General features: G+C 37.9%; 1 protein-coding gene across 1 annotated transcript; it reads right to left on the minus strand.

Annotated features, from left to right (window-relative positions):
• Positions 1–8,587: 8,587 nt before the first annotated feature.
• Positions 8,588–9,724, minus strand: LOC149657617 (uncharacterized). The gene has a single exon (XM_089844722.1). It carries the CDS (start codon positions 9,722–9,724, stop codon positions 8,588–8,590), a length of 1,137 nt encoding a protein of 378 aa, XP_089700848.1.
• Between the last annotated feature and the right edge of the window lie 2,401 nt (positions 9,725–12,125).

A 12,125-nucleotide genomic window follows, 5' to 3' on the forward strand; every position in this document is an offset into this window, starting at 1 on the left:
TGCGAACACGTTTGCTCCGATTTGCCAACAGCGAACGCAGTGACAGACACACACTCAGACACAAAGTGCATTACCTCTCCGTGACGTCATGGTCACTCGGGGAGGTAAAAATTGATTACTTTTATAAATTGAAATTCCAAATTTTCAACACTACAAAGTATCTGAAACGCGCCTGCAATGATCCTGCAAAGTATCTGAAACGCGCCTGCAATGATCCTACAAAGTATCTGAAACGCGCCTGCAATGATCCTGTAAAGTATCTGAAACGCGCCTGCAATTATCCTACAAAGTATCTGAAAGGTGACTGCATTTATCCTACTAAGTATCTGAAACCCGCCTGCAATTATCCTACTAAGTATCTGAAACCCGCCTGCAATTATCCTACAAAGTATCTGAAACGCGCCTCTAATGATCCTAAAAATATTTGAAACGCGCCTGCATTTATCCTACAAAGTATCTGAAAAGCGCCTGCAATTATCCTAATAAGTATCTGAAACGCGGTAGCAATGATCATACTAAGTATCTGAAACGCGGTAGCAATGATCCTACTAAGTGTCTGAAAAGCGGCTGCAATGATCCTACAAAATTACCTTTTTTGACTGTAACATGCATACAAAATATCTGAAAGGTACCTATAATGAGCTGTACAAACAACTTGATTTTTTACGGGAATTTCTGTCACACCTCTGGTTTCCAGCTTTAAGGTAGCTATTTTATGACTCTATAGTAGCTGAATTTTGTATTTATGTTTGCTGTACTGAGTTTGCCAGCAGCAGGTATTTTTCCTGCAAAACTTCTAAAATGTTCTGCAGTGCTCTCTGGAATGCATCTAAATTTTGTCTAACGTTGACGCTTTTTCAGGTTTATTCCAGAATATTCCAGTATATTTGCAATATTTTACAGATTCTGAATAATCTACTTTTAAGTCGAAATGCAGCCATAAAATTTTGTACGGGCTATCGCAGGTTAAGTTAATTTTAATAAACTGTTTAAGTTTACAATTGTGATGTACGTGTTAATATTTGGTCCAGTCGCTTGGCCACCCCGTTCGCCAGATTTAACGCCGCTGGATTTCTTATTTTTTGAGTATGTTCAAAGCATTGTGTATGCCACCGAACCAGTCACAATCCAACAAGCTGCTGCCCTTGTTTCGCCCGATATGCTAGCTCGCACAAGAGAAAACTGGGCAATACGCTGTCGCCAATGTGTGAATGTCGACGGACGGACTTTCGAACATTTACGTTAGAAACAGTTTGTTACTTCATTATGCACTATTAAAATGTAGGTGGCATACACTGCTTAGCTGTTTTCAGTCAAAGATTGCGACTTCTCTTTTAACTTCTGTAACAGCGCCTGTAAATCCCTTACCATTTTTAGCTGAATTGCACCAATGCTTTCGGAGCAGCATCTTGACTGGACGCTGGCGAATGCTTCCACCCGGTATAGGAGCGGTCCGAGCATAGCTTAATGAGCTCCAAGAGAGAGAGAGGAATGGAAGGGATGTAGAACCGGTCCGAGTGGGGGAAGATTCTATAGAAGCGCTTTTTGGTAATTTTACCCCATGAATCTTTTGGTTTCTTCTTAGCTAAAAGGTATCGATGGGACTAATAGTTTTACCTGACTAGTAGTAGTAGTATTAGTAATTGAATTAGTAATGGGCGTTATCGATATGTGATTCACGTTGCCAAGCAGCCATTGAAAAATGTTTCCCCCTGACCTGAATATTAGAGGATATTTTACTAAAAGTATATTTATTGTAGTAGGGATAGCGAGAGTTCGTAAACGATGTGGCTTAATTATGGGCTTGACCATCTTGTTGTTTTTATATCTATACACTTTTGTCACTATTTTTGCATGAAGGGTTCAATTTAGAAAAGGGTCGAAATTCGTCGATATAACCGACCAACCGTAATGTCTTTTGTTTTGCACGGTATGTTTTGTCAGTCTGTTTATAGGGAATCCAAACGTAGAATGGGTAAATATTATGGTTGGAAACACGTTATCGTCCATATGTTAAACTTTTTCACGTTCATCTCTTCCAACTCGGTTTAGTTTAATTACTAAATATTGACCAGGTTCTCTGGGGCGTGAATAAGTAATCATAAAACTTAATTTAAGTTCTTCATCGCTTCAAGCCTGAAGATTTATTTAACTTTTTAAATTTCGTTCAAAAGTGCCCTAGCAACAGTTTCGTGAGTTGCAGCAGTGAGTGGTCAACAATGCGTGCAGTTAAACGGGAAAACTACGTTTGTCTTCACTTTTGATCAGTCTGACCTAGCCTGAAGAAGATGTGACATATTTTCAAAGGGAGAGTGAAAAGGTGAAATCTTTCGTACGTACTCTGATCTTAAGTGAACACCAAAATGGCGCTGAACGACGCGAGAATTGACAACACTCGTTTTTGCAGTCCATCTTTCTATTTAGTCTGTAGTAAGCCTCTGAAAGAGCCTCACCAGGCGTCGTTTGAGAATCTATGACGTCTCACCTGTGTCGAACTTCGTGACAAGCTATCATCCTCCTTGCTTATACTCGAACTAATTTGCGGAAAACCGAGCAATCGTAAGATTATTTCTAAAAGTGAAAGTAAATAACGCATGGTAATGCACATTCGGAATACACTGTTATAGACAAATCATAACACTATCCCCTTTCAAAATCACCTATCCCTCTTTTCACTCTCCCATTAAAAAGAGGATGGAATGCTACAACAACTTCCATGTACATCATCAACATCTTTCGACCAAGTGAAACTATGTACATGAAACGATGTGGCTAAATAGTAGTTTTCAATTATATATGCTTCGTACTTTCACAGACGTGACAATATAACGGACCAACCGTAATGACTTTTCCACGGTATGTTTTGTGAGCCTGTTTATAGTGGAATTTTAGAATGGGTAAATATTGCCTTAAAAAACTGTTCTCGTACATCTTAACCTTCTTTACATTCAAATTTTTCTAATCATGGTTTAATCTAATTAAGAAAATATTGACCATATTAACTGTTGCGGAAAAAAAGTAATCATATAACTTAATTAACCTTCTATATCACGTCAAGCTTCAAGATTTCTTATAATTATTCTGTTTTGTTTTCAGTTACCATAGTTAGTTTCTTAAGCGGCAGTGAATGGCTAGCACCCACATCAATAAAATTGGTGTTATCGAAGCCAGGCCCAAAACTTTGCAAATACCCCATGCCAAAATTCTACTCAAAGGCAAATACAAACGTTTCTTACAATTCCATTAAATTTACTCGTACTCGAAAATGGCGCCAACAGAATTTGAATTCCAGGGAAATAATCGATATTTTAAATATAGGTAGAATTAGTTTTTCAAATCTTCAATAAAATTGATGATTTGAAAATTAATTAATTATCATAGGTTCGCCCAAGAGACTTCCGTAAACGTAACGACATTTACGGTGAGTCTACCAACATTCACTCGCGAGTCTCAGAACGAATTCATTTATTGATGGCAATAAAGATCAAATATTTATTTCTAGGAAGCGTGGAAGATTGAGAGCCACACGTCATTTTTCAAAATCATGGCGGATTATTTAAAACGATCCCTCAACATAAAGTATTTTTCATATTATTTTCAAATAGATTCCAGTAATTTGGTCAAGCGAGCAATAATTTTTCCGGGCGATTATCCGCAATTTTTAACGATTAAAAGCGGAGTTTTCATTTTATCTTTAAATATTTGATTAATCGTGTACTAATCTACTATTTAAATAAAAAAAACTATTCAAACCATGGACATTTTTGAAACTTAGGGCAATTTACGAAGGACATAAAGTGGCCTTTATTAACTTACCAAAAACATCCTCTGGACTTGAATTTTTCAAAGTGAGTCAAAAAGAAATAAGACCAAAATTTTTTATCAACCCATGTATAAAAGTCTATTTGTTGTTTAAGAATGGAAATGTTATCATGATAGCCAAGCCACGCTCAATTTTCGAGGGCCGACAGGAATATTTCAGTCCTTCTCCGGTGTTCGAAACGTCCAAGACGATCATCGTGTCCGCAGCCCCGAAGAAAGTAACGACCACTTCCTTGTCCTTCTTAAATATTGACACACCAGTAAACATTGCCAATGCAATCCAGTCAATATCCAGTTCATTGAATTTCATTCTTGATCAACTAGGTGGTAATTTTAATGGTGTCAACCGTGGTCGTTCTGTCGCTTTTGTTCGTCATTCACTCCATCGTAACCAACAAATACAAATCGTTACCCACCAAGAAACTTGTCAAGAAACTGACCCGAGAATCCCTGGAAAATGCCTGGGAGAACGCGTCGCTGATGTGCGCCGAACGTAAGACCTGGTTTTCTCATAATGGCAGATGACTGGCGCTTTATGGAGACATTGTTTTGTGCTGTAGCGATTTACTTCATTTCGCCCCACATTACTTGTCGTCTGCTCGCTTCGTCGTGGCTGATCGGAGTGACTTTCATTCTGTTTTTCTTGGGTTGTTTCTTGCGGACGGAGTTCACGTCGGAAAGCTACAATCGCATCGACACCCTCTTAGACTTGATCAAATCGGGAACTACACCAACAATATTTAAAGCTACCGAAACTCTCGGTCATCTAAAATATTTAGTAAATAGGCGTGGTCTCGTTACGTCCTTTCTCCATTCTTACGATATCATTGCTGCGTATCTATAGGCAACGCAGGATCCAGTTGTTAAAGTATGGCTAGACGCGGTGGATCAGAAGAAACTGTTAAGTTCTATAAAGGATTATATGAAGCCTGATGGATACATTCCGATTATTTCTGGGGAAATATCTCTAATCGCAGTAGACCCCTTTTTCACTTGGATATTTGGAGAATTCCTTAGATCTCATCCAGACAGTAAAATGTTGTTGGCAGAAAACGGAGGCCTTTACTTTTCGCAGCACGACGTTGGCTTCGACTACTTGCACTTCTTATTCAACACCTCTTGGTTGAGAAGCTCTCCGCAAATGCACGAAAACCTCCAACTGATGTCGGTACTAATTTCTTACAGTAAACTGACTAAAGCTCTTAACCAAATGCTTTTATTACAGCCTGGAACAAATTTTTGAAACGCAAGTTTTAAAGCATCTGAATTTTGAGAAGCATTACTTAATTGAACATGTCAAGTGGAAGAGACCTTTGAAAAGCACGACTGTTTTGGACCTGTGTAGTGTCAGTTCCCCTTTCTACCTCCTTCTGATGCTGTTGTCAGGAACAGTAGCCGCGGCCATAACTGAAATATTTTCCAACCGATTTGTTTGCTTTGGTCCCATTGAACCGAATTCCCATTCGACAGAACGGCTTTTTTGTGGTGTCCCATTCGACCGAACGTAGCCAAAAGGTGTGATTTTATTATAGTCCCATTGGACCGAAATTCTATTGAACTGGAAGAATACATACTGTGTGGTTTTGAATTAAATATATTTTTAATTTCACAACTTATTATTGTTAAAATAAATGTGAGTTGAAAATGTATTACTGCACTTATTTTAACTACGTTTTAATTACGGCGAAACCTCACCTACCCTAGCCTAACCTAACCAAACGTAACCTAACCTAACCTAACCTAACCCAACCCAACCTTGTTTGGAGGTAAAAAGATTATTTATATGAGTTTTAAAAGCCCGCCTCTTACCACGAACAATTTAATAGCAATAATAGAAATATTTTGAAAAAGATGTCAGATAATTAATTGGAGAATATTTTGGAAAAGTTGGTAGCTAATAAAAAGGAGAATATTTTGGAAAATGTGGCAGCTAATTAGTAGGAGAATGTTTTGGAAAAGGTTGCAGCTAATTAATAGGAGAATATTTTGGAAAAGGTGGCAGCTAATTAATAGGAGAATGTTTTGGAAAAGGTGGTAGCTAATTAAAAGGAGAATATTTTGGAGAAGGTGGTAGCTAGTTAAAAGGAGAATATTTTGGAAAAGTTGGTAGCTAATAAAAAGGAGAATGTTTTGGAAAAGGTTGCAGCTAATTAATAGGAGAATATTTTAAAAAAGGTGGCAGCTAATTAATAGGAAAATCTTTTGGAAAAGGTGGCAGCTAATTAATAGGAGAATGTTTTGGAAAAGGTGGTAGCTATATAAAGGGAGAATATTTTGGAAAAGGTGGTAGCTAATTAAAAGGAGCATATTTTGGAAAAGGTGTCAACGAATTATTGGAACCAAACCTAAACTAACCTAAGCTAACCTAACCTAACCTAACCTATGCTAACCTAACCTAACCTAACCTAACCTAACCCAACCCACCCGAAACCAAAATATTAAAATTTTAATTTAAAATTTAAAGACATTGATGGAACTACCATTAAGACTGTACTTCATTTTAAGCACAATTTGTTTATTAATTCTATATATCTCTTGCCTTGTAATGAAGGAAAGTGAGCGTTTTAATTAGTATCACGAAACATTTACTTTTAATATTATTAATATACCTTTCGGAAATTCGAACCAACAACCTACCGCTTCGCAGTCCAACATCGTATCCACTACACCACCGAATCGCTGACGGCTACAGTGTTTCAAGTTATATTCATGTATTTTTAAGGGGCATATTCGGACGATTGGGATTTCGGTCCATCGGGAATATAGCCATTGGGCTGGAAATCTAAAATCATTGCGGGATATTCGGTCGAATGGGATTTCGGTCCATTGGGAATTCGGTTGAAAGGAACGATACCGTGAAAACAGGTTAGAAATTTTGTTGTATGAGCAGAAGGACTAATGTTGAGTGCCTTCATAAACAGAAAACCTGTCTCTGTTTGAAGTCCCTTGTAAAATACCCGGACAAACGTTCCCTAATAACTCACCAATTTAAAAGCTCTAATTTAAGAGCATATCATCAACTGAAGCGATAAAATAGCTATAACCAAGAAGGTATATACTATAAGAAGGCATATTAAACCTCTACTCTTACGGTGGCTACTGAGGTTCGTCTTATCCGATCGCGACATAAATATACACAATATAATTACTTTATTCAAACAGCTGTAACCGTTGTATTAAGATAAAAGATAAGGCTACATTTTGTGACTTTAAACCTACTAAATAGTCAAATTAAGTCCAAACTAGCATAGAAAACCCGGGAAAGCCAAGGCTTAATTAACAATTTGTGCACACTGGAATGATTGGGCTCCGGTTTTCAAAAGATAAAAGCAAGGTTTTAAATTGATGCCGAAACACAATGTCATGTTTTAGGGCCTAAATATTCCGTATTTCTTTTGAATTAATTGACTGCCACAAGAGGTTGGAAACGAAATCACTGTCTCTTAATTTTTGGGTTTTAAAAAATCCTGAGTGATTTTTTTTCCAACCTCTTGTAGCTATCATTTAATTCAAGAAGAAATTTATAAAAAATTGGCACTGAAACACATTTTACTTTTTAATAGTGTACATACGTTACTCGCTGGGCTTTTCATTATCAATTCTAGTCTAAAAAAAAAGATTAAAAAGCCGTTGAAATCCATTTTTAACTCTAATACTCGTTAAGCCTAGGCTAATTATAAGCAGACGATACGTATTTTTAAAGAGAGGCTCCAGACGCGATTTCCCAGATCTCCTTTCGAGACTTTGCAGCCACGCTATTGGTTGGAAAATAAAGCTCAAATTTCCTACGAGAGGTGGCACTGGCGTAATGATTTTGGTTAATAACCGTGACGTTCGCGGATCCCATTGCCCTCTACATTATGGAAGCTAGCGTCCGAGACTCCTTTGTCATCTGCTCCTGCTCCTGCTCCTACCCTAATGATGTCTTTCTCATCGAGAAAAGGGTTTAATTGTAGGAGACTAGACGTTTTCCCTACAATTCCTCAGTCTTTGAGGTCTTCAAGTTCTTGCCAATAGTTTTCTCTTTGAGCTTGACGAATCCAATATTCCTGCGCTTCTTTTATTTCTTCCGTGGTTAGAGGAGTCATGTCCTTTGCTGTTAGATTTAAATCTCGTTCAGCTGGATTGCGAGAATTTCTGTTGAATCTAAACGACCATGCGGTTACGCGTAAAACTCTATCCAATTTGCTGTATCTTTTGATGTCAAGGATAGATTTTGACTTTTCTACTACGCCGCTTTTCATAATTATGACCTCTTGGTATCGCTTTCCTTTTTCAAGATAAATTTCTTCGAGTTCTTATTCTTGTTCTTCAAATTCGTGAATTTGTTTGTCCGACAAATCCCTTTTCTCTTGGATTATCCACGATGGACCATAGATCGCTTTTGTTTAATTCAGCAACGGAAATTCCTCTCGTTAATATGTCAGCTGGATTTCCTTTGCCAGGGCAGTAATTCCACGAATTTGGATTTGAGTGGCTCTGAATCTCATCAACGCGATTTGCAACAAAGGGTTTCCATTTCCTTGAAACGCCACGAATCCAATGAAGTGTTACTTGTGAGTCTGACCAAATAAATATATTTTCTTGTGGTATGTCTAAGATTTGTCTGACTCGATTGGTCAACCTCGCGCCAATTAACGCTGCCATAAGTTCTAGTTTAGGTATTCGAAGTTTCTTCAAAGGAGCCACTCTCGACTTGGACGTGATTAGTTGATTCGAGATTTTCCCACAGCTTAAAGTAACTCTTAAATATGAAACTGACGCATCAGAAAAGCAGTGAATTTGAGTTTCGATAACTTTTTCCATTTGAGGGTGAGGCGTATAGTCGGGGAACGCTGATTAATCGCAAGTCCATGAGTTCAGATGACCAAGTCTTCCATATTTTAAAGAGTTCTTTGTTAAACTTCTCTATCTCATCATCCCAATTGACTCCTTCCACCCACAATAATTGGAATAGAATCTTCACTCTGATTATGTAAGGCGTTATAAATCCGAGTGGATCAAAGATTCTCGCTGAAAAGGATAGAACGCTTCTTTTCGTGTCTTTAGACTCCAGTACTAGTGCTAGTATTGGTTCAATTTCGAAACCAAATAGATCTGTATCTTGGTTCCACGACATTCCAAGGATTTTAGTAGATGGCGATGCGTTGGGCAAAATGGTCTTACTGGACCATGCTTCTTCTTCGTTTTCGTTGAAGTTCTCTTCGTTTAATCTTTGGCATAACCCTTGCGAGTTAGTTAACCATTTACGTAATTGAAATCCTCCTTTCGCTAGAATTTTCTTGGATTCGCACGCTAGCTTGTAAGCTGCAGAGTCATCTTTGTCGCCAGATGTCAGGTCATCTACGTATAAGTCCTTGCTGACTAATACGCAAGTTTCTGGGTACACTTCTTCAAATTGGTTCAGGTGATGCCTTATGGTTGCCGCTAAATGATAAGGGCTAGACGTAAGTCCAAATAATACTCTTGTGAACCTGTACGTTTGAAATTTCGGGTCTGACTCTAGCTTGTTCGGTTCTTGTAGCCAAAGAAATCTTATAGCGTTTCGATCTTCTTCCGCAATACTAATTTGGAGAAAAGCTTGACTAATGGCTGCTATTACGGCAACATTTTTTGTGCGGAATCTAACTAGGACGTCAAATACTTCCAGATTCAAGTTCGGGCCTGATAGTAAACATTCGTTAAGTGACTTCTCTCCCTTTTCATGAGAAGAACCATCAAATACTGGGCGAACTTTTGTTGTTTTTCTCTCTGCCTTGACGATTGGCTGGTGTGGGAGATAGTACGTCGAACCTGAATTGTCAGTGTCTTCCGTTACTCGTTCAATGATTCCTTTACTTTCATAATCTTGAAAGACCGCTTGATACTTTTCGAATAACTCTGGATCACGTTGAAATCTCATCATTAGATTATTAAACCTTCTTTTCGCTAAGGCTTCGTTGTTCGCTAGATTTGGTATTTCATCAATCCATGGAAGTTTAACTTCGTATCTGTCGAGTCCTGAATCCCAATAGTCTCGAATTCCCAAAGGGCCTTGACATCAATAATTTCCGCTTCTTGAGTAATTACGTTCATGACGTTAAGTAGATTAACGCTTGCAGAAGAAAGAAAAAGCGTAAGGTTTGAAGTGGTAGCGATGGTAGGACCTTGAACGACCCATCCAAATAATCTTTCCATAGCTACTAGAGATTCATTAAGTCTTTCTAAACGACCTTCATAACTTGCCAGTAGTAATCTGAACCGATCAGTATCTCTATTTCCTTCTGATCATGGCCTTCTTGTTGATCGATGTCATCGGCTAGGAATAAATTCTTTTCTAAGAGTTTTCGCTTTAAAGGCTCGCTAGGTACTTGTATCATAGCTGAACTAATTTCTGGAGATTCCAGTACTTCTAAGGTAATTTTCTTTCCGCTTATCAAGCTCTGTAACGTTAGTTCAACTCTCTTAGCTTTAACAGTGACTGAATCCTTATTTCCAAAAACTTGTAATTTCAAGTTTTCTTCTCCTTTTGTTACGAGTCCTAGTTTTCTTGAAATCGCTGTTTTTATAAAAGTTCTCTGACTCCCTCCATCAATCAAACATCGGGTGACTGCCATATCTTTGCTACCTTTAACCATTACTTTGGCTGTTTGTAGGAGAATTTTTCCTCCCGCTTTGTGATGGGGGTTAACTACCGAAACGTTAACTTGGCTTGCCTCTACGATGTCCCTCTGGTCAGCTTCGCTCTTTTCTCTCTCCTTTCGCTCGCTGTTTTCACACATAGCTGAGTCGTGACGTCGACTACAGGTTTTACATTCTACCCTGCCTCTACAATATTTTGAAATATGGTCACCCTTGAGACATCTATAACATTTTCGTTTCTTCTTGAGAATCTCTTTTTTCTCTTCCAAAACAAAATTTTTACAATCTTCGGGCTTATGATCTTTTTCGCAAAAAACACAGCCTTTTAATTACGATTCAACTGATGTGGTTAGTGTGGCGGTCGTTGAAAGCTTCTTATAACTGCTAGGCTTCTGACTTCTAATTTTATCCGATTCTACTCTTTCAAATTCGCTTTGATTTAAGATTCTATACGTACGCTCCCTGCTCACTAAATCTTCTTTTATAAACGTCATCAATTCCGCTACCTTCCATGTTTTTCCCGCTTGAGGTGTCTTATTGTATCCCAACGCTATTTCTCTAGGGATACGTCTCAAAAGCATAGGGCAGAAAAAATTAGCAAAGTTCTCTGGATTTTCCCCTAATGTTTCCAAACTACGAAGTTCGACTTGACATTTATCGTATAGTTTTCTTAATCCCGTTATGTCAGAAGCATTAGAAACTGGTCTAATGTTACGAAGGTTTTCCATGTGAGTGTCCACTAACAGTTCTTTTTTGTCGTGCTTTTCTTTAAGAGTTTTAATAGTTAAATCGTAATTTGCTTCGGTAATTGGGAGCCCGTCTACGATCGCTTCCGCTTCTCCCTTTAAACTAATTAGAAGATAATTGAATTTCGCTACCTTTTCAGGAACGTTCGGATTTTCATGTACCATCGTACGAAATGGATTCCAAAATTTTAACCATTGCGCATTTTCTCCATAAAATGTTTTCAATTCTAATGTGGGCAGTTTTACCGACACCGCACTTCCCACATTTCCTCCTCCCGACGCTGAAGGTATAGAGGCCGCTGCTGTATTCTGTGATTGTTTATCTTCTTCTATCACTTTCACCGCTTTTGTTTTCCACGTGATGACGCTGGATCGAAATTTTTCCACTTCGTAAAGTTCCTTTTCTAACTGTTCAATTGGTGTATCCTCTTCGATTGCCAAATCAATCTGTTTGAGGTTCTCTACTTTGGGTTTCAATTGTTTTAATTGTTCTTCTAAATAGTTAATATCCACTTGTTCTTCGTTGAGTGTCTGTTCTATCGCTACTATGACATTGTTGATGAGAGTTTGGTATGTCGCTCGCTTAATCAAGTTTCGATCCATTTTCACTAGTTAATCCGACTTTTCGCTAATTATTTAATTCTTAATCTAATATCCCGCGTTTTCGGCACCATGTAATTTTTTCTTATTATTTTACGCTACGCTACTCTGGAGAGATGCATTAGAGTATTTAAATAATGAACCGAGTTAAAGGTGAAAATATCAAAAAACAGTTTTATTTCTTAAATGTTACAACTTTTACCCTTCCTCTTTACAACGCTTTTACTCTTCCTTTTTTTTTTTTACAAAATTTCTATTATCAGGGAAGGTATACAATAGGACCTGTCCCACTTTAACGTATTTGGGGGGTTTTTACGCTAGGTATACAAGGTAAGG

This window comes from Phalangium opilio, unplaced genomic scaffold (genome assembly GCF_054372755.1).
Source record: "Phalangium opilio isolate 3A_F unplaced genomic scaffold, DU_Popi_V2 ptg000077l_1, whole genome shotgun sequence".
NCBI lineage: Eukaryota > Metazoa > Arthropoda > Arachnida > Opiliones > Phalangiidae > Phalangium > Phalangium opilio.